The 25,628-nt window shown below is 40.6% G+C and overlaps 1 protein-coding gene across 2 annotated transcripts in view; it reads right to left on the minus strand.

The window, feature by feature from the left end:
* gpr137c (G protein-coupled receptor 137c) overlaps positions 1-25,628 on the minus strand; it is a 50,205-nt gene that overhangs the window by 15,957 nt on the left and 8,620 nt on the right. For both annotated transcript variants that reach the window (XM_059957980.1, XM_059957974.1), the window contains exons 2-3: positions 10,878-10,927; positions 6,959-7,187 (exon numbers count right to left, since the gene is read on the minus strand). In XM_059957980.1, the coding sequence (XP_059813963.1) occupies positions 6,959-7,187; positions 10,878-10,927 (279 nt within the window). The remainder of the gene's footprint in view (positions 1-6,958; positions 7,188-10,877; positions 10,928-25,628) is intronic.

Raw genomic sequence — 25,628 nt, forward strand, 5'->3', positions numbered from 1 at the left:
CTGGGGACTGTGCTAATGAATGCCGGAGCCACATCTGCAGCTGTTAATACTGGAGGGATGATCTTTGGCCATCTGATGGTTCTACGGCCCACCATGGTAAGGTGGTATGAGAAACCGTGGGGGGGGGGTGAGTGGGAGGAAGAGGACCATCTAGGTCCACATTGACTGGTAAAACTGTCACTCGGACCTCAAAATGGCACCTGAACATGATGGTCAAGTTTTGCTCGCTGGCACTCCACAGAGGCCGCAGACCAATCATGCACATCCTTTCTAGGGCCATGCCACACAAACTTTAGTGCAACCAATTTCTGTGAGGCCTTCCGGCCCAGATGCAAGAGGCCGTTTGTGGAGTTGAAAACAGTCTGCCAGTTTGTGGGCACCATGGGGCGAGGGTGACCGGTTGAGGCATCGCACAGGAGAGAAACCGTAGCTTCCCCAAACTTCATGTCAGCCAACCACAGGCTTGGAGCTTAGGGTCTGCAACTTGGTCGGCTGCCATAACCACATGGCCTCAACAGCTGGCCGTGAAGCATTTAGCCCTGGCATTATTTTACTCCTTGATATGTTGTATACCAGTTGTGAACTCAAATATATAGGCCAGGTGGCACTGCTGCTCTGTGGACCAATAGTGCAATATTTTGACCATTGTGTGCATGAGGGGTTCACGGTCAATGAATGCCGTGAAATGGAAGAACATTAAAACAACGGACAGCCAGGTAGACACTGAGAAGCTCACGGTCAAACGTGCCGTGATTCCTTTCGGAGGAAAGGAAGCTGCTAGTTGCCGGTGAGGGGCTGCCACACATCCCTTTGTATATGCCACTTTTAAGCTGTTTCGGCCTTTGCCCTTCCCTTGGACAATATCGGTGTCACGGAGAGGGGAGACTTGCAGCATGGGCAACTGCCGGTCTTCCATACAACCCTGCCCAGGCCTGTGCCCTGAAGAAGACACGCCAGTAGACTTTCCAGGCACAGATCCATGGTCTTGTGAGACTAACGGATGCCACTACAGGGGGAGCGCAAGTTCAGCAGCTCGCGAATAAAGTGGTGATAGAAATACACTGTACCCAAAAACCCCTGCAGCTTTTTACTGCGGTGTCCATAATAGCAGTTACTTGTGACAGGAGGGGTTTTGCACCTTCTGCAGAGACACGATGACCCAGAAAGTCAACGGTTGACAAACCAAACTGGCATTTAGCAGGGTTAATAATCAGCCAGCATTGGCTAAGCACTTGAAGTGGGCAGAGATGAGATACTTGTTTAGATTCGGCGACAAGCACGTCACCCAGGTAAACAAAAAGAAAATCGAAGTCTTTTAATGGAGTTCAACAGTCATTGGAAAATCCGTGCTACATTTTTCAGCCCAAACGGCAAGTGCAGAAACACAGAGGCAAAATGGTATCACAGGTGTTTCGTGATTGGCCTCCGAGTACAGGCACCCAATGGTAGCCCTCAACTAGATCGACTTCGAAAAAATATTTTCTGGCAAAGTGCCGGAGATTCTTGAATGTGCGAGACCGAGTAATGATAAGGGGTGGTAACCTTGTTAAGCAATGTTCCCTCCAAGGTGCACGCATGCACAAAGGAAAACTATACACAAAAGGCTGTCACTCTCTACCTCATAAGCATGTTAATTATGCCATCGTACACAATCACCTTTCCTTGTCCAATTTCTGATGTGGACAATGTGGAGTTTGCGATGATGTGCCTGCAGATTTATACTGTTTTTATTGAAGCAATTAATTGATTCACTATGTCAAATTTGGCACTATGTTGAATTCCAAAGAAGCACAAAAAAGAACTGCAAGTTCATTTAAAACATAATGGCTTAATGAAACAGTAGAAACTGCTGCACCTAAAGCTCATGAGATCAGGAATGTGCAGCTATGAGAAATATTTTTGTATAATACAGAAACTGGTGTTACCTGTGTGTATTGTCACGATGCAGAAGTTGCTGGAGAATTTGTAAGTAAGAAGTGGAGTAACATTTGGAAACTTGACTTTTTAAAGTGACCTTTAGCAAGCAAATCACATATTGACGGTGTGCAAAAGCTCCAACAAGAAAATCCTTCATTACCTGCTACAGGCTTGCTATCTGTTTTGAGAGTGCTGATGAATGACAGCAAAAACGATCAAACCCAGAGGAGATCAAAATTCTGATTGACGATGTTTTTCAAGCTCTTAAAATGAATACCGCTATATAAAATTCAGTGTGCACGTTGTCACGGGGGGGGGGGGGGGAATTGCAGAGCACAGGGTTTTTGCACACACTAGTCTTTACAAAGTAGAGGGAACACTGTCATAAGGCAATGTTAATCGCCACACTGGCAGCAACCACCATTGGACTTGGGGACCATATGGAGGAGCAAGTAGGGCTACTTGACCAGTGTACAATGTCAAGTCTTTCCTTGTTGGCACACTCTGCCTTGTTGCCAGCTTTTCAGGGTTCAGCATGGACTAGTGGCGAATGTGGTGCTCAACCTCATATTTTGTGACAATAGTGAAGAATGTGGGCTTGGTGAGGTTTGGGCATTCATCCAGCAGTCGAGTAAACTCGCACATGGTGGTGCATGCACTTGACAGTCATTGTGGAGAACTTACTGGGGGAGTAGGACATCTACAAGCTAGCAGTTCATTTTTTTTAAAAAGTGTTGACTAATAGTCCTTGGGCATACAGGAAATCTGCACAGAGCAGAGGTCCAGCCACTGTAGCCAGGATGAAGTTGCATGTGTAACATTGCCCAGTGAAACAGAGCATCACCCACTGTGTGCCATTAAGTTTGGATCCTACTGCCATTGGCGGCCTCCAGTGAGGCTGTGTCGCTCTTGGCCTTCTTGTCAATAAGTGATGCTGGCAGCATATTCACTTGAGCACCAGTGTCACTCAGGAGATGTTGCCCTGAAAGGGTGTCTATAGTGAACACTAGACAGCCCTGGCAGCTGAAATCCATGGTGTTCACAGACCTCTGATATCCCGGTACAGTGGCACTGTCAAAGCTGCAAAGTGGTCAGCACTTCCTAGTGTTTATACCAAAGCGAGCATTGGAAAAACATGGCCCGGCATTGTCTGTTACGCAGCTACTGGTGACTTTGTCCGGTGCCTTGCTGACCAGGCTTATTGAGGCAGGGAAGAGAGGAGGAATTATGCACTATTGCCTGGCTGAGTGTAGACTATCAGCCAGTTTAGCAAGCTCCTCAGTCCTTCACAGGTGCATTAGTGAGGGCTATTCAAACTGCATGAAGAGTTCTTTAAAAATAAGAACAGTAATTTTCCAGGGGAGATCGCACGAACTTCAGGAAGGGTAAGATGAAGGAACACATCCAATCCTCAGAGGGATCAGAAGTGGAGAGGATGAGCAATTTCAAGTTCCTGGGTGTCAAGATCTCTGCGGATCTAACCTGGTCCCAACATATCGATGTAGTTATAAAGAAGGTAAGACAGCAGCAATACTTTATTAGGAGTTTGAAGAGATTTGGCACGTTAACAAATACACTCAAAAACTTCTATAGTTGTACCGTGGAGAACATTCTGACAGGCTGCATCCCTGTCTGGTATGGAGGGGCTACTGCACAGGACCAAAAGAAGCTGCAGAAGGTTATAAATCTAGTCAGCTCCATCTTGGGTACTAGCCGACAAAATACCCAGGACATTATTAGGGAGTGGTGAGAGAGGCAGAAAGGCAGTGTCCATTATTAAGGACCTCCAGCACCCAGGGTATGCCCTTTTCTCATTGTTACCATCAGATAGGAGGTACAGAAGCCTGAAGGCACACACTCAACGATTCAGAAACATCATCTTCCCCTCTGCCATCCAATTTCTAAATGGACATTGAACCCATGAACACCACCTCACTTCTTGTTGTTAAATATACAATATTACAGTTTTTGCACTTTTAAAAAATCTATTCAATATATGTAATTGATTTACTTGTTCTCGTGCAAGATCACCAACATTTCAGTTTTACTCTTTTCATCAATTTTGCCTGATTTACTGTTTTTTCCTTGCATTAATTTTCTTTCCAGACGTCCAGCAAATGCAATGCTCTGCATCTCAGTCACAGTATTTAAAACCCGATCATCCTCATTTAGTTTTGATTTTCATATCTTTCAGGATAATTAGTAATTAACAGGCTTACATCACCTCTAATTTGACAGCACCAGCAACTATCAATCTGCAGATATTCCCCTTTTTCTCTTCACTACTACCCTCCCACATGGAATTTAAAAACACTCGTTTCAGAACTTTATTCAATTGAGATGGAAGTCAGTGATCAGAAGCGTTAACGCTGCTTTCACCACAGATGCTGTCCAACTCACTGAACATTTTCAGTATTTGCTGCTTTTACTAAAACTTTCTGGTATTGCGCAATAGTGTAGTGGTCAGAGTATAGCTCCTGGTAATTAACTGAATTTGGCACTTTTACACAATTTCTATAATTAATATAATTAAATTATTATCTAGGATACCAAAAATGTTGTTTACATGTGGCCTGCACTAAGGTACTCCCATGACTAATAGTAAGGGGACAGCCACCTTCCATTCAAATAGTGAGGCATAATTCTGTTGAAATCTGCATAGTGGTAATAATGAAAATTAGACAATCTCTGCTCCTTAATGGCTCCCAAGTGTATCTGGCTACCATTAAAAATGTGGGTTTAAAATAGAAACATAGAACACCTATAGCACAATACAGGCCCTTCAGCCCACAAAGTTGTGCCGAACAGGTCCCTACCTTAGAAATTACTAGGCTTACCTATAGCCCTCTATTTTACTAAGCTCCATGTACCTATCTAAAAGTCTCTTAAAAGACTATTGTATCCAACTCCACCACTGTTGTTGGCAGCCCATTCCACATACTCACCACTCTGAGTGAAAAACTTACCCCTGACCTCTCCTCTGTACCTACTCTCCAGCACCTTAAACCTGTGTCCTCTTGTGGCAACCATTTCAGCCCCAGGAAAAAGCCTCTGACTACCCACATGATCAATGCCTCTCATCATCTTATACATCAAGTCAGCTCTCATCCTCCATCATTCCAAGGAGAAAAGGCCGAGTTCACTCAACCTATTCTCATAAGGCATTCTCCCCAGTCCAGGTTAATATCCTTGTAAATCTCCTCTGCACCCTTTCTATGGCTTCCACATCCTTCCTGCAGTGAGGAGACCAGAACTGAGCACAGTACTTCAAGTGGGGTCTGACCAGGGTCCTATATATATAGCTGCAATATTACCTCTCGGCTCCTAAATTTAATTCCACGATTGATGAAGGCCAATACACCGTATGGCTTCTTAACCAGAATTAGGCTGCACAGCTGCTTTGAGCATCCTTTGGACTCTGACTCCCAAGATCCCTTCGATCCTCCACACTACCAAGACCATAAATACTACATTCTGCCATCATATTTGACCTAGCAAAATGAACCACTTCACACTTATCTGGGTTGAACTTCATCTGCCATTTCAAAACTTTATAATATAATTATGAAGATACGTTCAGAGCCCCTTTATAAGACTAAACAGGATTGGGAAAGAGAGCTTAGTTTTAGTATTTCTAGTGAGAATTGGGATAGAATTCTTCAATTAGTTAATACATCATCGTTATGTGCCAAACATTCACTAATACAATTTAAGGTTGTACATAGGGCCCATATGTCCAAGGATAAATTAGCTCATTTTTACTCTCATATAAGTCCTATTTGTGATAGATGTCATTCTGAAATTGCGTCTTTAACTCACATGTTTTGGTCGTGTTCATTTTTGGAGAAATATTGGAAAGATATTTTTGATTATTGATTTACAACCTCATCCTATTACCGCAATTTTTGGTTTACCAATGTTAGATTCACAGCATTTATCTTCTTCAGCCCGTCGAATGATTGCATTTCTAACTTTGATGGCTAGAAGATCTATATTGTTGAATTGGAAAGAAATTGATCCTCCCACTGTATTTAATTGGTTCTCTCAAACTATGTTATGTTTAAATTTAGAAAAAATTAGAAGTGGTACTTTTGAGACTTCTATTAAATTTGAAAAGTTATGGAGACCATTTATTCAACATTTTCATATGATGTAATATGACCCTTTGCCAAGTACATTTGATTTCCCAGCTTTTAGCTTATGTATTTTGAGAGGACCGGAAGTGACGGCATTGATGAATACTTATTTTTGTGAGATATTATAAACAGCCCACTTTTTTTTTCCTTCTCTTTTGTTTGTTTTTTTTTCTTTTATATTACTTATTAGCTATAGTTATTAGATTAGATTAGTTAGTTCTGCATTATATAAATTTTTTTTTGTTTTTTTTTCTTTCTTTTTTCTGTTTTTTTTATATTATACATTATGAAATATTTAGATTTACTATGTCCATACATATATCTTATGGCTTATGTCTTGGTAAACTCATTTATATTGTAACTATTATGTATGTTTTTTTTCATATGTAATGGAATGTGTATGTTGGTAATTTCTTTATCAATATATCATTTGTATTCTGTCCATATTATTAATATTAATAAAAAGATTTAGAAAGAAAGAAAGAAAGAACTTCATCTGCCACTTCTCAGCCCAGTTTTGCATCCTATCAATGTCCCACTGTAACCACTGACAGCCCTCCACACTATCCACAACACCTCCAGCCTTAGTGTCATCAGCAAACTTACTAACCCATCCCTCCACTTCCTCATCCAGGTCATTTATAAAAATCACGAAGAGTAAGGGTCCCAGAACAGTTCCCTGAGGCACCTCACTGGTGACCGACCTCCATGCAGAATATGACCCATCTACAACCATCAAAGCTGAAGGTACAAAGTAGAAATAAATAAATAAATACATAAATTAATTTGACTGAAACTGTCAGTTTAATTTTAAAAAGCTTTAAAAAATTGGGAGACAGACAAATAGATGTTAACAATATTTAAAGTACATTTTTAAAATGCATGAGTTTGAAAAGTAATCTTACCTTTGACTCGAGATAAACATTTGCAGATGACATTTTTGCAATTTTGAAGATGCACACTGCTAACGATATGGCACAAAGTACAAAAAGGCTATCATTGATGAGCACGCGAGCGAACACAGTCCATTTCAATTGGCTTTCTGGCACGTTTCCTTGGACAATTACTGCACATGTGAAATTCACCACCAGAAATAGAATACTAACAAACAAGAATGTGAGCCGCAATGGAATCCTGAAAGCATTGAAAAAAATAGTTAGGGAAAGCTCTATGCATTTACATCAATAGCTTGAATTAGCATTAGTAAATACAATTTGGATTAGTTTACATGTTGCTTCATACAATTTCTATTTCAATAACTGAATTTAGTAAAGAGTCACAAGAGTGTAATGAATAAAGTACTTTGAGAACCACCCACTTGGAAAGCTTCAAGAGAGAAATGAGAGAGCAAGGGAGAAAGCTGAGAAGCAGGACCTCCAGGGTAGTGATTTCTGGATTGCTACCTGTGCCGTGTGCCAGTGAGGATAGAAACAGGATGATCTGGCAGCTAAATGCATGGTTGAGAAGCTGGTGCAGGTGGCAGGGCTTCAGGTTCTTAGATCATTGGACCTCTTCTAGGGGAGGCATGACCTGTAGAAAAGGTCTACCTGAACCCAAGGGGAATCATTCTCGTGGGCAGGTTTGTTAGAGCTGTTGGGGAAGGTTTAAACTAATTTGGCAGGGAGGTGAGAACCAGAATGAAAGGAGTCAGGATAGTATAGATAGTATAAAAGCAAGATGGCGTGCAGTCAGGCTGTCAGGAAGGGCATGCAGATGATAGGACAAAATTGCAGCCAGCAGGGCGGGCATCAGTGCATTAGGGTTGCAGAATCAAAAAGGGTAGCAAATATAGTACACAAAGTGTTAAATCTCAAAGCATGGGGTGCAAGAAATAAGGTGGATGATCTTGATGCACTATTACAGATTGTCAGGTATGATGTTGTGGCCATCACTGAATCACGGCTCAAGGATGGCTGTAGTTGGGAGCTAAATGTACAAGGTTACACGTTGTATCAGAGGGATAGGAAGGGAGGCAGAGAGGGCGGCGTGGCTCTGCTGGTAAAGAATGGCATCAAATCGGTAGAAAGATGTGACATAGGATCAGAAGATGTTGAATCATTGTGGATTGAGTCAAGAAACTGCAAGGGTAAAAGGATCCAGATGGCAGTTATATACAGGCCTCCCAACAGAAGCAGGGAGCTGGACCACAGATTACAACAGGAAACAGAAAAGGTGAGTCTAAAAGGCAATGTTATGATAGTCATGGGAGATTTCAACATGCAGGTCAACTGGGAAAATCAAGTTGGAAATGTATCTCAAGAGAATGCCCATGAGATGGCTTTTTAGAGCAGTACCTTATTGAGCCTACTGGGGGATAAATTATACTGGATTGGGTGTTATGTAATTAACCAGGGCTAATTAGGGAGTTTAAGGTAGAAGAACCCCAAGGAGAGAGTGATCACAATATGACTGAACTCAACTTGAAATCTGATAGGGAGAAAGTTAAGTCTGAAGTAGCAGTATTTCAGTGGAGTAAAGGAAATACAGCGGTATGACAGAGGAATTGGCCAAAGTAAATTGGAAGGAGATGCTGGCAAAAGCACCAAAACAGCAGCAATGGCACGAGTTTCTGGGAAAAATGAGGAAGGTGCAGGATAGATGCATTCCAAAATGAAGAAATTCTCAAATGGCAAAATAGTACAACCATAGGAAGTCAAAGCTAATGTTAGAGCAAAAGAGGCATATAATAAGCAAAAACTAGTTGGAAGATAAAGGATTGGGAACTTTTAAAAGTCTACAGAGAGCAACTAAAAGAATTAGGAGGGAAAGATGAAATGTGAAAACAAGCTAGCAAACAGTATCAAAGTGGATAGTAAAGGTTTTTTCAAGTATGTTAAAAAATAAAAGAGATGAGAGTGGATATAGAACCACTAGAAAATGAGGCTGGAAAAGTAACAACAGGGGCCAAGGAAATGTCAGATGAACTAAATGAGTATTTTGCAACAGTCTTCACTGTGGAAGACACCAGCAGTGTGCCAGCTGTTGAAGGGTGTGAGGGAAGAGAAGTGAGTGCAGTTACTATTACAAGGGAAAAGGTGCTCAAAAAGCTGAATGACCCAAGGGTACTTAAGTTAACCGGACCAGAGGAACTGCACCCTAGGGTTCTGAAAGAGGTAGCGGTAGAGATTGTGGAGTTATTAGTAAATGATCTTTCAAAAATCATTGGGCTTGGGCAAGGTGCCAGAGAACTGGAGAATTGCAAATGTCATTCCACTCTTTAAGAAAGGAGGGAGGCAGTAGGAAGGAAATTATAGACCAATTAGCCTGACCTCAGTGGTTGGGAAGATGTTGGAGTCAATTGTTAAGGATGAAGCTATGGAGTACAGTACTTAATGACACTGGACAAGATAGGACAAAGTCAGCGTGGTTTCCATAAGGGAAAATCTTGCTTGATGAACCTGTTGGAATTCTTTGAGGAGATTACAAGTAGGATAGATAAAGGGGATGCAGTGGATGTTGTTTACTTGGATTTTCAGAAGGCCTTTGTCAAAGTGCCACACATGAGGCTGATTTCCAAGTTGAGATCCAATGGTCTTACAGGAAATTTTACTGGCATGGTTAGAGCACTGGCTGATTGGTCGGAGGCAGCGAGTGGGAATGAAAGGATCCTTTATGAATTGGCTGCCAATGACTAGTAGTGTTCCGTGGGGGTCAGTGTTGGGACTGTTTTTTATGATGCATATTAATGATTTAGATGAATAAATGGCATTGGTGACAGTTTGCAGATGATATGGAGATTGGTGGAGGGGCAGGTAGTGTTGAGGAAACAGGTAGACTGCAGAAGGACAGACAGATTAGGAGGATGGGCAAGAAAGTGGCAAATTAAATACAATGTTGGAAAATGCATGGTCATGCACTTTTGTAGAAGGAATAAATGTGTGGACTATTTTCTAAATGGGGAGAAAATCTAAAAATTTGAAATACAATGGGACTTGGGAGCCCCTGCAAAACACAAGATTGCAGGCTGAGTCAGTGGTGAGAAAGGCAAATGCAATGTTAGCATTCATTTCAAGAGGTCTAGAATACAAGAGCAAGGATGTGATGGTGAGGCTTTATAAGGCACTGGTGAGGCCTCACCTTGAGTATTGTGAACAGTTTTGGGCTCATCATCTAAAAACAATGTGCTGGCATTGGAGAGAGTTCAAAGAAGGCGTGCAAGGATGATTCCAGGAATGAAAGGGTTATCATACTGGGAATGTTTGATGGCTCTGGGTCTGTATTCACTGAAATTTAGGTGGGGGGGGGGGAATCTCATGGAAACTTTTTGAATGTAGACATGAGATGTGGAAAAGTTGTTTTTCCATGGTGGGGGAGTATAGGGCAGGAGGACACAGCCTCAGGGTAGGGGGGCACCCTTTGAAAACAGATGCGGAGAAATTTCTTTAGCCAGAGGGTGGTGAATTTGTGGTATTTGTTACCACAGGCAGCTATGGAGGCCAGGGTGTATTTAAGGCAGAACTCGACAGGTTCTTGATTAGGCAAAGCATCAAAGGTTACGGGGAGAAGACCGGGGAGTGTGGCGGGGGGGGGGGGGGCAGTGGAAAAAAGGACCAGCCATGATTGAATGGTGGAGCAGATTCGATAAGTCATATGGTCTAATTCTACTCTTAAGTCTTATGGTCTAATGTTGGGTAGAAACTGCTATATTATGTTGCAAATCAAATACTGACATACATAATTTTCAACACACTTTAAGTCAAATTGACAAAAAAAAGTTTTTGACCACTTCATGAAGTAACAGAAATGCTAATTTGTGAAATCATGTTCTTTGGAAATATGCTCATTTTAATGTAATTATTTCCAAAATGCGTATTTGCTACTCACTTGTATTTGTTAAGTTCTGGACAATATTTGGCTTTGGCCTTGAAAATAACCTGCAAAAAAGATGCACATTATGATAATGAAACAATCAGAAAGTGAATGAAATAGTGCAAAACAATTGTGCACAGGACATTAAATCTTCAAGCCAATTTACTAATTTCTTTCATTGGATCAGTGAATTCAATGCAGATTAGGAGGGTTGGCCAAAAGCTTGGCGTGGATGTAAGTGGTCTTTTGGGAGGATGAATGTAACACCAAATGAAATAACAAAGCTGCGACTTTACTTCACTGTGGAGAACTGGGAATGAAGACAAAAAACATCAGTGAGTAGATAGAACGGTTGAGGGTTAGGCAGAAATAGATGTGACATAGCTAAAAATTGTCATGTTTTCTGCAGATGATGCTATCCAACATTATTATACAGCCAAGAAACAGGAGAAAACAACTGGTTTGGGGGGGTGGGGGTGAGAAGGAGGAGTATCCTGGTTAAAAAGGAGAAAATTTAGTTGTAGCGACCCACTGGAGAGGGTTATTGAAAGCATTTATATAGGACATTTCAGTTTCTAGGAAATTCATAAATTGTTAAGTATCTATTTCTGAAAAGCCCAGTGGCTGGTTGTAGCTCTTTGGTGCTATGTCAGTAATGTCCACACAGGAGGAAATTAAGTTGGTTTATGGAAGTAACTATCACAGAGCTATGAAACATTTGAAAGACCATGGAAAAAACATATTTCATAGAGGCTTGAAACATTACAAATTGTTGTGTGAAATGGTAATTTTGAAAAGTTAGCAAATGCTATGTGAAGTGGAAATATCTGAATGGAAGTATGGCGAAGAGTATGGGTCATGGATCATGAAGGACTCACTTTATCTTGATTCAACTGTAGAAGATGCAGTTAGATAAAAATCCTTATCTCTAGAAATATAGGTAACTCATTGATTGTAATGATTTCAAAATATATTTGCTTTATTTCCACATTCTGCTTACACAATTTTATTCACACTTACATAAAAGGTAGATTATGCTACACAACTGCATTAGCTAGAAATGTCAGATGACTTAGAATGTTTTAGCCTAATCCCCTCTAAGTTTAGATCATAGGAACATGCAAATCTGGAGAAAAATATCCCAATTTTAGATCTATATGCAAAAACAATGAACAGGTAGGCATTCTAAAGAAATGCCAAAAAAACTAAGTATAAACTGCAAGAAGAAAATTCTAGTGGCTTGAGTGAAACTGAGTGAAAGACAATATGATTGCTTCATGGAATAGAGCATCATGTTCATCTTCACCTGTTGTTAATATTTTAGGCAAGGATATAGACATGGTGAGAGAATGATCATACACAATATTTGGGATTTGGATCTACAAGGACAATGCTGGCTATAACCTCTAAAAAGGCCAAAAAAAAAGGTAAAATAGTGATTATAAGGGATTGCTTAACATTTCAGTAAAATAGAAAAAAGTTAAACATCTTTAATTTGTTAGGCGAATAGGATTGTTTCCAATATTTTCAGATTAAGGAAATGCAATTCCTCCCAAAGAATGCAATGTACATCAAATGCTAGAATTCTGAATGGAAAATCTGAAAATTACCAACTCCAGGAATCAGAATTATTATGATGACTGACATGTGAAATCTGCATTTTGCAGCCAATACAGTGCAAAGACAAAAATGTATTAGTTATGAGGAATGATTGATAAGTTCGTGGCCCAAGGTAGAAGGAGATGAGTTATTAACTTCAAACTTTTTGCATAATCAAAGAGTTGAACTGCACATGCATGTAACGAGAGCTGTAATAACTCCATCTTCTACCATAGGACCCAAACTTATTAATCACAACTTAACAATTAACCTGCTGTGGGCCATTTCTGGAGGTCCAAGATGACGATTTCTACAAAGAAGGATCTGTATGCTCCACAACTGCTGGACTAAGTGTGTAAACGTTAGTTAAGTTAGTCTGTCCTGAGCCTCATAGGCTCATCAGGCCGGTGCTTAGGCCAGTTTCCATGGTGTGAAGCAACTGAGAGTACGAGACTCCCCCTGGATAGGACACCAGTCTATCGTGAGGTTAACTCCAAGCATTTTGCTGGTACTCATTTTCAGCTGGGTAGATTGGAGCAACGTGTGATTTAAGTGCCTACTCAAGGACACAACATCCTGTCTCAGCTGGGGCTCGAACTCACGACCTTCAGATCGCTAGTCCAACGCCGTAACCACTTGGTCATGTACCACAAGTGTGCAAATGTAGGAAGAGACTATGTTGAAAAATAAATGTGCTAAGTTTTCTAAAATTGACTCCTTCTACCTTAGGCTATGAACTTATCAATCACCCCTCGTACAACAATAAAATAGTGCAAAAAAAAAGGAATAATGAGGTAGTGATCAAGTACCATACAGAAACTTGATGGCAGAGGGAAAGAAGCTGTTTCTAAATCATTGAATAGGCATTTTCAGGATTCTGTGCCTCCTCCCTGATGGTAGCAATGAGAAACATCATGCTCCAGTTCATCAGGGTCTTTAAGGACATATGCATGCTTTGAAGCAACACCTCTGAAGACACTCTGGTGAGGGGTGTTCTGCTTATGATGGAGCTGGTTGAATCTAATATTCACTGCAAACTCTTGCAAATCCTGTGCACTAAAGCCACCTCAACAGGCTGCGATGCAACCTGTTAGAATGCTATCCACCACATTATTAGAAATTTAAGGGTCTTCAGTGATGTACTAAATCTCCTCAAGCTCCAAATGAAGTAGAGCTGCCTTCTTCATGCTTACATTAATACGTTTGTGTCCAGGATAGATCCTCTGGGATATCAATACCCAGGAAGTGCCAGCTCACCCTTTCCACCACTGACCCCTCAATGAGGACTGATGTGTTCTCCTGAGGTTTACAATCAGTTCCTTGGTCATGCTGACACAGTGCAAGGGTGGACACCACTTACCCAGCCAATCTCACTCCTGTAAGCCTCACCATCACACTCTTAAAATCTGCCACAGGAAACTTATAAATGGCTTTGCTTAGCCACAGCCATGTGAAAAGAGTGTGGAGAGCAGTGGTTAAGCACATATCCTTGAGGTGCACTTGTCTAGATCGACAGTGAGATGCAATTTGTTAAAATTGTTAATAATTGCTTACATTCTAGGATGATGACATTTCATCTAAGTTCAGATGAGTTGACAACAAAAGTTTTAAGTTAGAGAACAAAGAGAGGGATGATATGTAGAGCAGAGGACATTAAATGACCTGAAAATGCGGTCAAGGATTTTATAAACGCAGTATTGTCTGACTTTGTCAAAAGGAATTTGGAATGCATGCTGAACATCTGGAAAACGTGTTGTGCTAAAAAAACATCATGGAATTCAAAGTTTATGTAAAACAAGCTATAATCTATCCTTGTCACATGAGTGGATGTTGCTCCTGTGCTTTGATGTGCAGGATGAGGATTCAGAAAATGGAAGGAGACAGTTAAAGCAATGGGCCAACAGGAGACTTTGCTCATGTGCAACCCAAGTGGAGATATTTTCCCTTCATTCCAGAGAAAACATGAACAGATTATATAAAGAGGAAGACAGGATTCTAAGGTCAAATATGACAAAATAGGAAAAACCTCAATTAAAAGTACAAAGACGCAAGTGGACAAAAACACAGATAATTTCTTTGTAATATCAGTGCTACTAGGTAAAGCACCGTTAAGTGTTGAAAGGTTTCAAAATACAAGGCAAATTTATTAATGCTGCCAAGAAAGCAAACTCAATTTTTCAAAGCAATGTATTTTTACAGGAGATGGAAGCCCTAGGAGTTATTAGATTCAAACAAAAATGTGCAGAAAGACAGAATTTATACTTCCTGTCAGAAAACTACACATCTATATTCTGCCTTTCATGTGCATGCTATCAAAATAATGTCAAGACAAATTTAGATCAGGGGATTGACTACCAGTTTGATCAAAGGAAGTTGGATGGGGAAGCAGAAAGTGGCAGGGCAGATTGGTGTAAATATCTTGCTCAGGATCAAGCAACCACACAGTTGAACAAAAGGTGGAAACACCAGACGTTTGTTCAAACGGGATGAATGCAAGGCATCAGAGGGGAATAACATTAGGATGAAATTTTACTACACGTTACTGTCTTCTACAGTAGTTATTCAATCTTCAACAGCAAACACAAGAATGATTATCCAGGGAGAATTGATACAGAATTGAGCCGGTTTAAATTAGTGGCTGGGATGTTTTCTAAGAGAATATTGATACCTTCAGACTCAACTGTGGTAAAGGCATGTTGAAGAATATCAGGAACAGATGCACTAATATAACAATTCAAACAGATAAAGTCAAACAGTCTTAAGGGTTAAATCATCAATTGAAATCGCTGGAAGACTAAAACACAACTTGTCACTGGCAGCCAGTATGAAGACTATGATCTTTCCAATACTGTATTTAACAAGAGAAGTAGTTTTAAGGAGGGTTTTAAAAAAGTGAGATTTAGGGAGAAATCAAATGAGAATTCCACTGACAATCTAAAGAGATCAAATATTAGTTTTCAGTAATTTTAATTTGAAGATGATGGCATGAGGAAATGGAAAAGAAAAATGTACAAGGTGGATAGGTCTGGTTTATACAGGTGAGAGGTCAGGCTTACTCTGACAGACAGGAACAATGCATAGATAAGATGTGGGCATGTTCATGATGGAATTGAAACATGACACTGATTGGGGTTGATATTGCAGTTCTCAGGAGGCAAGGAGATAGGGAAAATAAGTTTTGTCATTCTGTGGAGTGTGAAATTACAATTGGAAACAATCCATGCACCTTCAGTTAATTGTAGAAATAACAGTTTTGCTGATCTTGTAAAAAGAAACAAGAGAAATATACAAACTAGGTCAATGAGTCAAAGTCTTCTGAGGTTGCAGAAAATAAATATAGTCAAGGTAACAGGAAGGGAATACTATTTTGCAATTTTGATCGTGGCCATTACAGGCAAGAAACCAGGCTGGAAAGATTAAAAGATGTGCTTGAGTAAAAAATCAAAGAACTGTAGAGACAAGAGGTCTGAAGTACAAACAGAAAATGCTGGAACAACCTTTGAATGGTATGCACATGAAAGGCAGAATGAAGAACTGTTTCATGCCTTGGAACCCCATCAAAAAACTAGAAAGAATAAAAATGTTGGTATAAGTAGCAGAGAAGATGGGGGCTTGAATGGATTGGTAGAACAGCTGGAATATTTTCTCTAATAGACAGAAAAAGGCAGTTAATCTCCTTTGTGTAACATGTATCTAATGTTTTAAAGTATTAAAAAGTTTTAAATGTTTGAATGCCTGTATAAAGTAATAGTCCATCTGGATAGAATATAACTAGCAGAACAGAATATACAGTAGATGTGAAAGGTGAAAGGCAAAAAGAATGACAGACAAATGAATAAACAGCAAGTTATCCATAGTAAGAGAACTTGATATCAAGTTCAGGCTGCATCAAGTTGGAAGATGAGGCACTTGCTCCTCTAAAATGTATTGGCTGTAATACGTGGGAGGCTACTTTGATGTTAGAGTGGGAAAGAGATGAATCGGGCAACAAACTCATGGCCTCCTGCAGACTGAGCACAGGTTCTTCACAATGCAGTCACTCAACCTGCATTTGGATTCTCCAATGGGAATGAGGTGAGATAACGAACACTCCATTCAGTACATAGACTAGAAGGAGTAGAAGCAAAAGACATGGATTTCAGTGGCGGATAGGGCAGAGTGAACAGATGACATCGTGCCGCTGCATGGGAAAGTGCTATCTAATGGGGAGGAGCTGACCAGCGAGTTGCAAAAGGGATGACCCTTTCAAAATGTGAAAAGAGAGGCAAGAGACTATGTACCTGGTGGTGGAACTTTGTGGGAGCTGACAGAATTTGGCAGGGATGATCCATTGAATGCTGGAGGGTGGATGGAAAACTTGACCTACTCTGTCCAGGAATAACTGTTAGAAGTATGGGAAATGGATTTCAGCATTTGAAAAGGTGTTCCATGATTGAGGTTTCAAATGTGAAAAGGAGTCCACAGACATGAATAACCAGGAAAGCTTGTGAAATATTGGCACTTAGCATGAGATTCAGATTTAAAACCACGAGTGCGATTTGGTTGCAGAGCTGGTTGGTTTCTGTTCTGAGTAATGTTTAGTTTTGGCTGCAATACTCAAAGGGAGAACTACATCAGAATAGCATTCAATGGAGTGTTATCAAAGTCTGCTTAATTAGAACAAGTTCATTAGAATTAAGGGTGCAATCCAGTTGGTGTATTTAAAGTTATTGTGTAGTCCTCCGTTAGTCTTGATAGACCATGGATTTGCGCCTTGGAAAGTTTCTGGGGAACAAGCCTGGGCAAGGTTTTTTTAAAATGGAAGATCAGCAGTTGCCCAAGCTGCAAGTCTCCCCTCTCCACGCCACAGATGTTGTCCAAGGGAAGGGCATTAGGACCCATACAGCTTGGTACCAGTGTGGTCGCAGAGCAATGTGTGGTTAAGTGCCTTGCTCAAGGATGCACACGCAGCTTGAGCCAAGGCTCGAGCTAGCGACCTTCAGATCACTAGACGAACACCTTAACCACTTGGCCACGTGCCAACACTATTTAAAATTATGAAATGTAATACAAAAAGAAACCATTTCATCTGATGTTAGAATCAATAGACAGTAGGTGCAGGAGTAGGCCATTCAGCCCTTCTAGCCAGCACCACCATTCACTGTGATCATGGCTGATCATACACAATCAGTACCCCGTTCCTGCCCTCTCCCTATATCCCTTGACCCCGCTATCTATAAGAGCTCTATCTAACTCTCTTGAATGCATCCAGAGACTTGGCCTCCACTGCCTTCTGGGGCAGAGCATTCCACATATCCACCACTCTCTGGGTGAAAAAGTTTTTCCGCATCTCTGTTCTAAATGGCCTACCCCTTATTCTTAAGCTGTGGCCTCTAGTTCTGGACTCACCCATTAGCGGGAACATGCTTCCTGCCTCCAGCTTGTCCAATCCCTTAATAACCTTATATGTTTCAATCAGATCACCTCTCATCCTTCTAAATTCCAGTGTATACAAGCCCAGTCGCTCCAATCTTTCAACATATGACAGTCCCACCATTCCGGGAATTAACCTTGTGAACCTACGCTGCACTCCCTCAATAGCAAGAATGACCTTCCTCAAATTTGGAGACTGCACACAGTACTCCAGGTGGGGTCTCACCAGGGCCCTGCACAGCTGTAGAAGGACCTCTTTACTCCTATACTCAATTCCTCTTGTTATAAAAGCCAGCAAGCCATTAACTTTCTTCACTGCCTGCTGTACCTGCATGCTTGTTTTCATTGACTGACGTACAAGAACACCTAGATCTCGTTGTACTTCCCCTTTTCCTAACTTGACTCCTTTTAGATAGTAATCTGCCTTCCTGTTCTTGCCACCAAAGTGGATAACCTCACATTTATCCACATTAAACTGCACCTGCCATACATTTGCCCACTCACCCAACCTGTCCAAGTCACCCTGCATTCTCATAACATCCTCCTGACATTTCACACTGCCACCCAGCTTTCTGTCATAGGCAAATTTGCTAATGTTACTTTTAATCCCTTCATCTAAATCATTAATGTATATTGTAAACAGCTGTGGTCCCAGCACCGAACCTTGTGGTACCCCACTGGTCACAGCCTGCCATTCCAAAAGGGACCCGTTAATCACTACTGTTCCCTGTCAGCCAGCCAATTTTCAATCCATGCCCCCAATACCATGTGCCCTAATTTTGCCCACTAATCTCCTATGTGGGACTTTATCAAAAGCTTTCTGGAAGTCCAGGTACACTACATCCACTGGCTCTTCCTTGTCCATTTTCATAGTTACATCCTCAAAAAACTCCAATAGATTAGTCAAGCATGATTTTCCCTTCATAAATCCATGCTGACTCAGACTGATCCTTCTACTGCTATCCAAATGTGTCATAATTTCCTCTTTTATAATTGACTCCAGCATCTTTCCCATCACTGACGTCACGCTAACCAGTCTATAATTCCCCGTTTTCTCTCTCCCTCCTTTTTTGAAAAGTGGGATAACATTAGCCACCCTCCAATCAGCAGGAACTGTTCCTGAATCTATAGAACATTGGAAAATGATTACCAATGCGTCCACGATTTCTAGAGCCACCTCTTTAAGTACCCTGGGATGCAGACCATCAGGTCCCGGGGACTTATCAGCCTTCAGACTCAGTCTATCCAACACCGTTTCTTGCCTAATATAAATTTCCTTCAGTTCATCCTTTACCCTAGTTCCTTTGGCCACTATTACATCTGGGAGATTGTGTCTTCTCTAGTGAAGACAGATCCAAAGTACCTGTTCAACTCATCTGCCATTTCCTTGTTCCCCATAATAAATTCACCCGTTTCTGTCTTCAATGGCCCAATTTTGGTCTTGACTATTTTTTTGCTATTCACATACCTAAAGAAGCTTTTACTATCCTCCTTTATATTCTTGGCTAGTTTACCTTCGTACCTCATTTTTTCTTGGCGTATTGCCTTTTTTGTTATCTTCTGTTGCTCTTTAAAAGCTGCCCAGTCCTCTGGTTTCCCGCTCATCTTTGCTATGTTATACTTCTCTTTTATTTTTATACTGCCCTTTACTTCCCTCGTCAGCCACGGCCGCCCCCTGCTCCCCTTAGGATCTATCTTCCTCTTTGGGATGAACCGATCCTGCACCTTCTGCATTATTCCCAGAAATACTTGCCATTGTTGTTCCACTGTCTTCCCTGCTAGGGTACTGTTCCATTGAACTTTGGCCAGCTCCTCCCTCATAGCTCCATAGTTCCCTTTATTCAACTGTAATACTGACACATCCGACTTTCCCTTCTCCTTCTCAAATTGTAGGTTAAAACATATCATATTATGGTCACTATCTCCTAATGGTTCCTTTACCTCGAGGTCCCTGATCAAATCCGGTTCATTGCACAACACTAAATCTAGAATTGCCTTCTCCCTGGTTCGCTCCAGTACAAGCTGTTCTAAGAATCCATCTCGGAGGGACTCCACAAATTCCCTTTCTTGGGGTCCAGTACCATTCTGATTCTCCCTGTCTACCTGCATGTTGAAATAGCCCATGACAACTGTATCATTACCTTTGCGACATGCCAATTTTAACTCTTCATTCAACTTACACCCTACATCCAGACTGCTGTTTGGGGGCCTGCAGATAACTCCCATTAGGGAGATCCCATTAGAATCTTAAGATAGGATGATCTTAAAAATTAGAAAGAAGGGCTTGGAAGAACTAAGCTTTTCTTAAAAAAAGCTATGCAAATGTTGTAGACACCCAAGACAAATGAAATTCAAGACCAAAAGTATTTTGTTTACAATGCTTGAAGCTGTCATTAAGGAAGAAATAGCAAAACATTTAGAAAGGAGTGGTTCCATTAGACAGATGCCGTGTGGATTCAGAAAGGTCATGTCCTGTTTGACAGACTTACTGGAGCTCTTTGAGGACATAATGAGTGCAGTGGATAGAGGGGAACAAGTGGGTATCATATACTTGGATTTCCAGAAGGCATTTGATAAGGTGCCGCACAAGAGACTTATAAATAAGATATGGATGCATGGAGTCGGAGGAAGCATATTGGCTTGGATAGTGGATTGGTTAACTAACTGAAGGCAGAGTTGGTATAAATGGGTGTTTCTCTAGTTGACAGTCAGTGGTGAGTGAGGTGCCGCAGGGGTCAGTGCTGGACCCACAACTGTTTACCATTTACATTGATGGTTTGGAAGAGGGGACTGAGTGTAGCGTAACAAAATTTGCTGATGACATTAAACTGAGTGGAAAAGCAAATTGTACAGAGGATGTGGAGAGTCTGCAGAGGGATTTAGATAGGTTAAGCGAGTGGGCCAAGGTCTGGCAGATGGAATACAATATCATTCACTTTGGAAGGAATAATAGAAGAGCAGATTATTTAAATGGTGAAAGATTGCAGCATGCTGTTGTGCAGAGGGACTTGGGAGTGCTTGTGCATGAATCACAAAAAGTTAGCTTGCAGGTACAACAGGTTATTAAGGCAAATAGAATGTTGGACTTCATTGCCAGAGGGATTGAATTCTAGAGCAGGGAGGTCATGCTACAACTATACCAGGTACTGGTGAGGCTGCACCTGGAGTATTGTGTGCAGTTCTGGTCTCCTTACTTGAAGAATATACTGGCTTTGGAGGCAGTGCAGAGGAGCTTCACCAGGTTGATTCCAGGGATGAATTCCTATGAGGAGAGATTGAGTCAACTGGGACTATACTCTCTGGAGTTCAGAAGAATGAGAGGGGATCATATAGAAACATACAAAAATTTGAAAGGGATAGATAAGATAGTAGGAAAGTTGTTTCCATTGGTAGGCGAGACTAGAACTAGGGGACATTCCCTCAAGATTCAGGGGAGAAGATTTAGGACGGAGATGAGAAACTGTTTTTCCCAGAGAGTAGTGAATCTGTGGAATTCTCTGCCCAGGGAAGCAATTGAGACTTCTTCACTAAATACATTTAAGAAATAGTTAGATATGTTTTTACATAGGGGAACTAAGGGTATGGGGAAAAGACAGGTAGATGGAGCTGAGTTCATGGACAGATCAGCCATGATCTTATTGAATGGCGGGGTAAGCTCGATGGGCTGGATGGCCTACTCCTGCTCCTATTTCTTATGTTCTGCAAAGTAAATGGGTTTGAAGCATAGGTCTGCCATAATCTAAATGAACGTTTGAAGGCCTAACTCTGTTCAAGCAGATGATGAATTTGGAGATTGGAAAGAAGCTAGAGCTGAATCATGGTCAAATGTGAAGGGCAAGCATAGCGTGAAGATAAACTATTAGCAAAATCAAGTTCCGAAGCTAACTGTCAAAGGAGAAGGTGGTGGATAATGTAGGGCACAGCTACGTTGGTTACATTTAATTCAAGATTGCTTATGTGATAGTGGGAAGCTCTAAGAGAAGAGTGATGTTTGATGTTCATTATGGAGGTATGCAGTATTATATGGTCACCATAAGAGGATATTTTACCATTTCCATAGCCATTCCTTGGCATTTCTCTAGATGCACACATACACCCTCCCCTCCAAGAATTATGATTTCTTTCAAAACCATTGAATCCCACCTTATCAGGCAGTGAACTCCAGATCACAATGCATTACCTTAAATTCTTAAGTTCAAATTTATTTTTAAATAGGCATATATATCCAAGGAATAAATGCCATGAAATTAACTTTTTTCAGCAGTAGCACAGGTGGCTTGGGTACCAAAGGAGGTGTAAGATGCTCCTTCCTTCCGCTAGCCTGCAGATTACCCTTGGACAAGTCCTAACACCTGTTTAGCCCCCCCACCCCGATCAAGCCATGGTCGTATGAGTAACTGGTGCACATCACAATTACTGGTTATGTGATCATTGATGCCAGGCAGACAATCACTGAAGAGTATTGATAATGGCTGGGGTCACCTGTCTGATAAAGGCACTGCCCAGAAGGCAGCAGTGTCAACCACTACTGCAGAATTGGTCAAGAACAATCATGATCATAGTGCATGATTGCTTGCATCATATGGCACACCACATAATGAAGACCTTGCTTCAAATGGTTTATTGACATGATTGATCCCAACACTGTTCAACAGTGCAAGTGCAATTAATCTTCTACAGAATTTGCCAATAATCAGGATCATAGACCATGATACATAATGGCATGGTACATAATGACAAGCCCATTTGTCTTGTCTTCCTTCAACTTCATTTTTAGTAATTTTATTTAAATGATTATCACTAGATAAATCAATTTGGAATAAGTCTTAAATCTCCCACGAACTTTCTCGTTTAAGTCCTCCAATGCCTACATCTCCCCACAAAAATTTAAACACTCCTAGTAAGGTTTTTATAACATTTTCCCCTATGTACTTTAAAGTCTGACATTTTATCCCTAAAAATGTGGGTCATGGCATAGTTCCATGAGGGCTCAAACAAGTGTTTTATAAAGACTACATTATTTCCCTTGCATTTGAACTCTGCCCAGATACTTCAAGGAAGCCAATGTTCTGAAATTAATTCAACTTTATTGTCAAGTAAGCAGATTGAAGGTATACTGGAAATGGGAAGGGAACAATAGGACAAGAGCATAATTAAGTCTGAAGGGCAAATCGTGTCAGAAGAATACAAATAGAACACGTGAAATTAATTTTACACTTCACACCAGCCTTACTCGTAAACCCCAAACCACACATTATTAGAATGGGGGTTAAGAAACCAAAGAACTTCTCCCAAATAATACACAATTGGAATTATCAAGGGAGAAAGACAATGGCATTTGAAGGAACAGGAAGACTGAACTAGGATCAGGTGCTTGGAGCGGAAATGCAAGTAGGAAAGAGATTATGTTACTGAACTATTTTCTACAGTTATGCTTCAGGGAAATTCCCTTATTTTTTTCCTGATGTAAAGCACAAATCTCAACTTAAAGTGGCAATTGCTTTGTAAATTTCACTGCCTAAATTTGTAAATTTCACATTCTTGTGGTCATGCTGTAACGAATCTAACTGTTCTCATTTTCTTAACCCATCTTAAAGAGGATCTTTGCTATAGCCAAATTAATGCATAATCTTTAGAAGTCACTCGTTAGTGCCCTGCTGGAGCATTATATTTAACGATGTGCAGCACATTTTTTGAATAAAAAAGGATAAAAAAGCCCTAATTTTACCTACAGATAGCTGTACAAAGTAAACAGCTGCATAAAATCTTTAATTACTCACATTAGATTCCATGCAACAAGGGGTCAGCTAATGATTTGTATATAATTAGCTGCATTGATATTAGAGAAATACCAAAACCCAATCACTCACAGAACTTGCCAATCTGACTTTGTTGAAGATGTACAAAAGGTGTGTGCAGATGACAGGCATTATTTGGGGTTATGATCATTTCTATGGAGTTCTGGAGTGCTACAAAATTATTACATTGATACTCGAGAGCTGCAAACAGTGTCACTCAGCTACCCATTCCAAGCATCTAGTAATGTCAATTAATGTTCTACCCATTAGTACTTTATGCAATATCATGTTATTGCATATCGGGAAGTGTTAATTAATACCATTATAACATTCATTGACACCTCAAATGGTCCAGTTGGAAAATGCACAATGCTAAGCAATGAACAGAACTCCTAGTTTGATTCCTGGTCTGCAATGACAGTCAGATGGACATTTACAAACATTTCCAATGGAGGGTTCCTGTTGACTTCATGTTTTTATCCTAATTACAGCTTAATTTCTTGCTTGGGCAAGTTCCAACACAATTATCCCTGAAGGCTCTCAGTCATCCAGGTCATTGTATATCAAGCAGTAGTAAATCAAGGCAACTGGACTTGCTGTGTTGTCTAAAAGACATTTCGTCACTCATTCAAGAGGCTTCTTCTCTTCTAATCCATGTGGGCAGTTTTCAGTCTTATAAACTGAGTTGTTTAAAAGTATAGCAATCATATGAGGGTCTTTAAGAGTTGTAGAGGCAATGAGAGGGTCATTAGTCTTATCTTTACATGAATGGAAGTGTGAACTGTTGTGGAGAGACCGGGGTAGAGATGTTAGGACTGCATTGTAAGTAGCCGATAGATGATGTCGTATCCCACCCCCTCTGCTCAGTGATGGGTTTTCTACGATTGCTATACATAAACAACTCAAGTTCAAAAGCCAGCAAACTACCCACCATGGATTAGAAGTGAAGAAGCCTCTTGGATGAGTGGCAAAACGTCTTCTAGACAACATGGCAAGTCCCGATGCTTTGATTTACTACTGCTTGATACCAATACAAATCACTTCACAAGCATGGGCACTGACAAGCAGAGTCCTGAAAAAGTTTACTGACACTTAGGGAATGGTAGTATAACACCAAAAGAGGAAGAGGAGGAAGCACATTATAGGATCAGCTAATATTTAAAAATCTACCTTTGTTTCTCTAATGAAACACCAGATTTGCTAGTTTAAGGAAGTGTGGATATACTCATTCAATTCAATCTCTCTGCAGCTCGAGTGGATTCCAGCATTGCTGACAATGGTCCATAATGAGGTTAAGAAAATTGCTTACAAGCTCCAAATTCTGAAACCAATTCATAAAAATAAGGTGCAGCGCCTGGTGATAAAACTTTTGAGGTTGTGAACAATCACACACTGAAGTGAAGAAATAACTGTAGAGTTCTTCTTGGTAAAAGATACAATGCCTCCTCTGAAAATAATGTGTTCAGAAGTATTGGCAAATACCAAAAAACCCCTCATAAGTAATGAATAAACAGACTTCTTTGATTCCAATATAAAAACCAATCTAAAAAATCTAACCTAAAAACCAATATAAAAAATACATCAATTAACTTCCATAACTAGTAAGCCCCATGGGCTCATTATTTAAAATACTAATAGGACTACTGAGGAAAAAAATCTAAGTAACCTTGAAGGATTAAGGCTAGATACATTGTCTATGAATGATAATAAATCATGTACTATGACACAAAATGCTTCCTTAATCAACTCATCAGAAAAGCATGTGTTTTAAATATATAATTAAAATTGCTTTACCAGGTGGCGAGCTGGAGATATGTCTCTACCAAAGGAGGTGCAAGACACTCCTTTCCTCTGCTAGCCTGCAGCCACCCTCGGGGAAGGTGTACCACCTGTTTAGTCCCTCAATCAGGGTCACCTGAAGCCATGGAAGCAGCTGGCAGATGGTTAAATGAGTAGC

This window comes from Hypanus sabinus, chromosome 2, assembly GCF_030144855.1.
Source record: "Hypanus sabinus isolate sHypSab1 chromosome 2, sHypSab1.hap1, whole genome shotgun sequence".
Classification (NCBI taxonomy): Eukaryota; Metazoa; Chordata; class Chondrichthyes; order Myliobatiformes; family Dasyatidae; genus Hypanus; species Hypanus sabinus.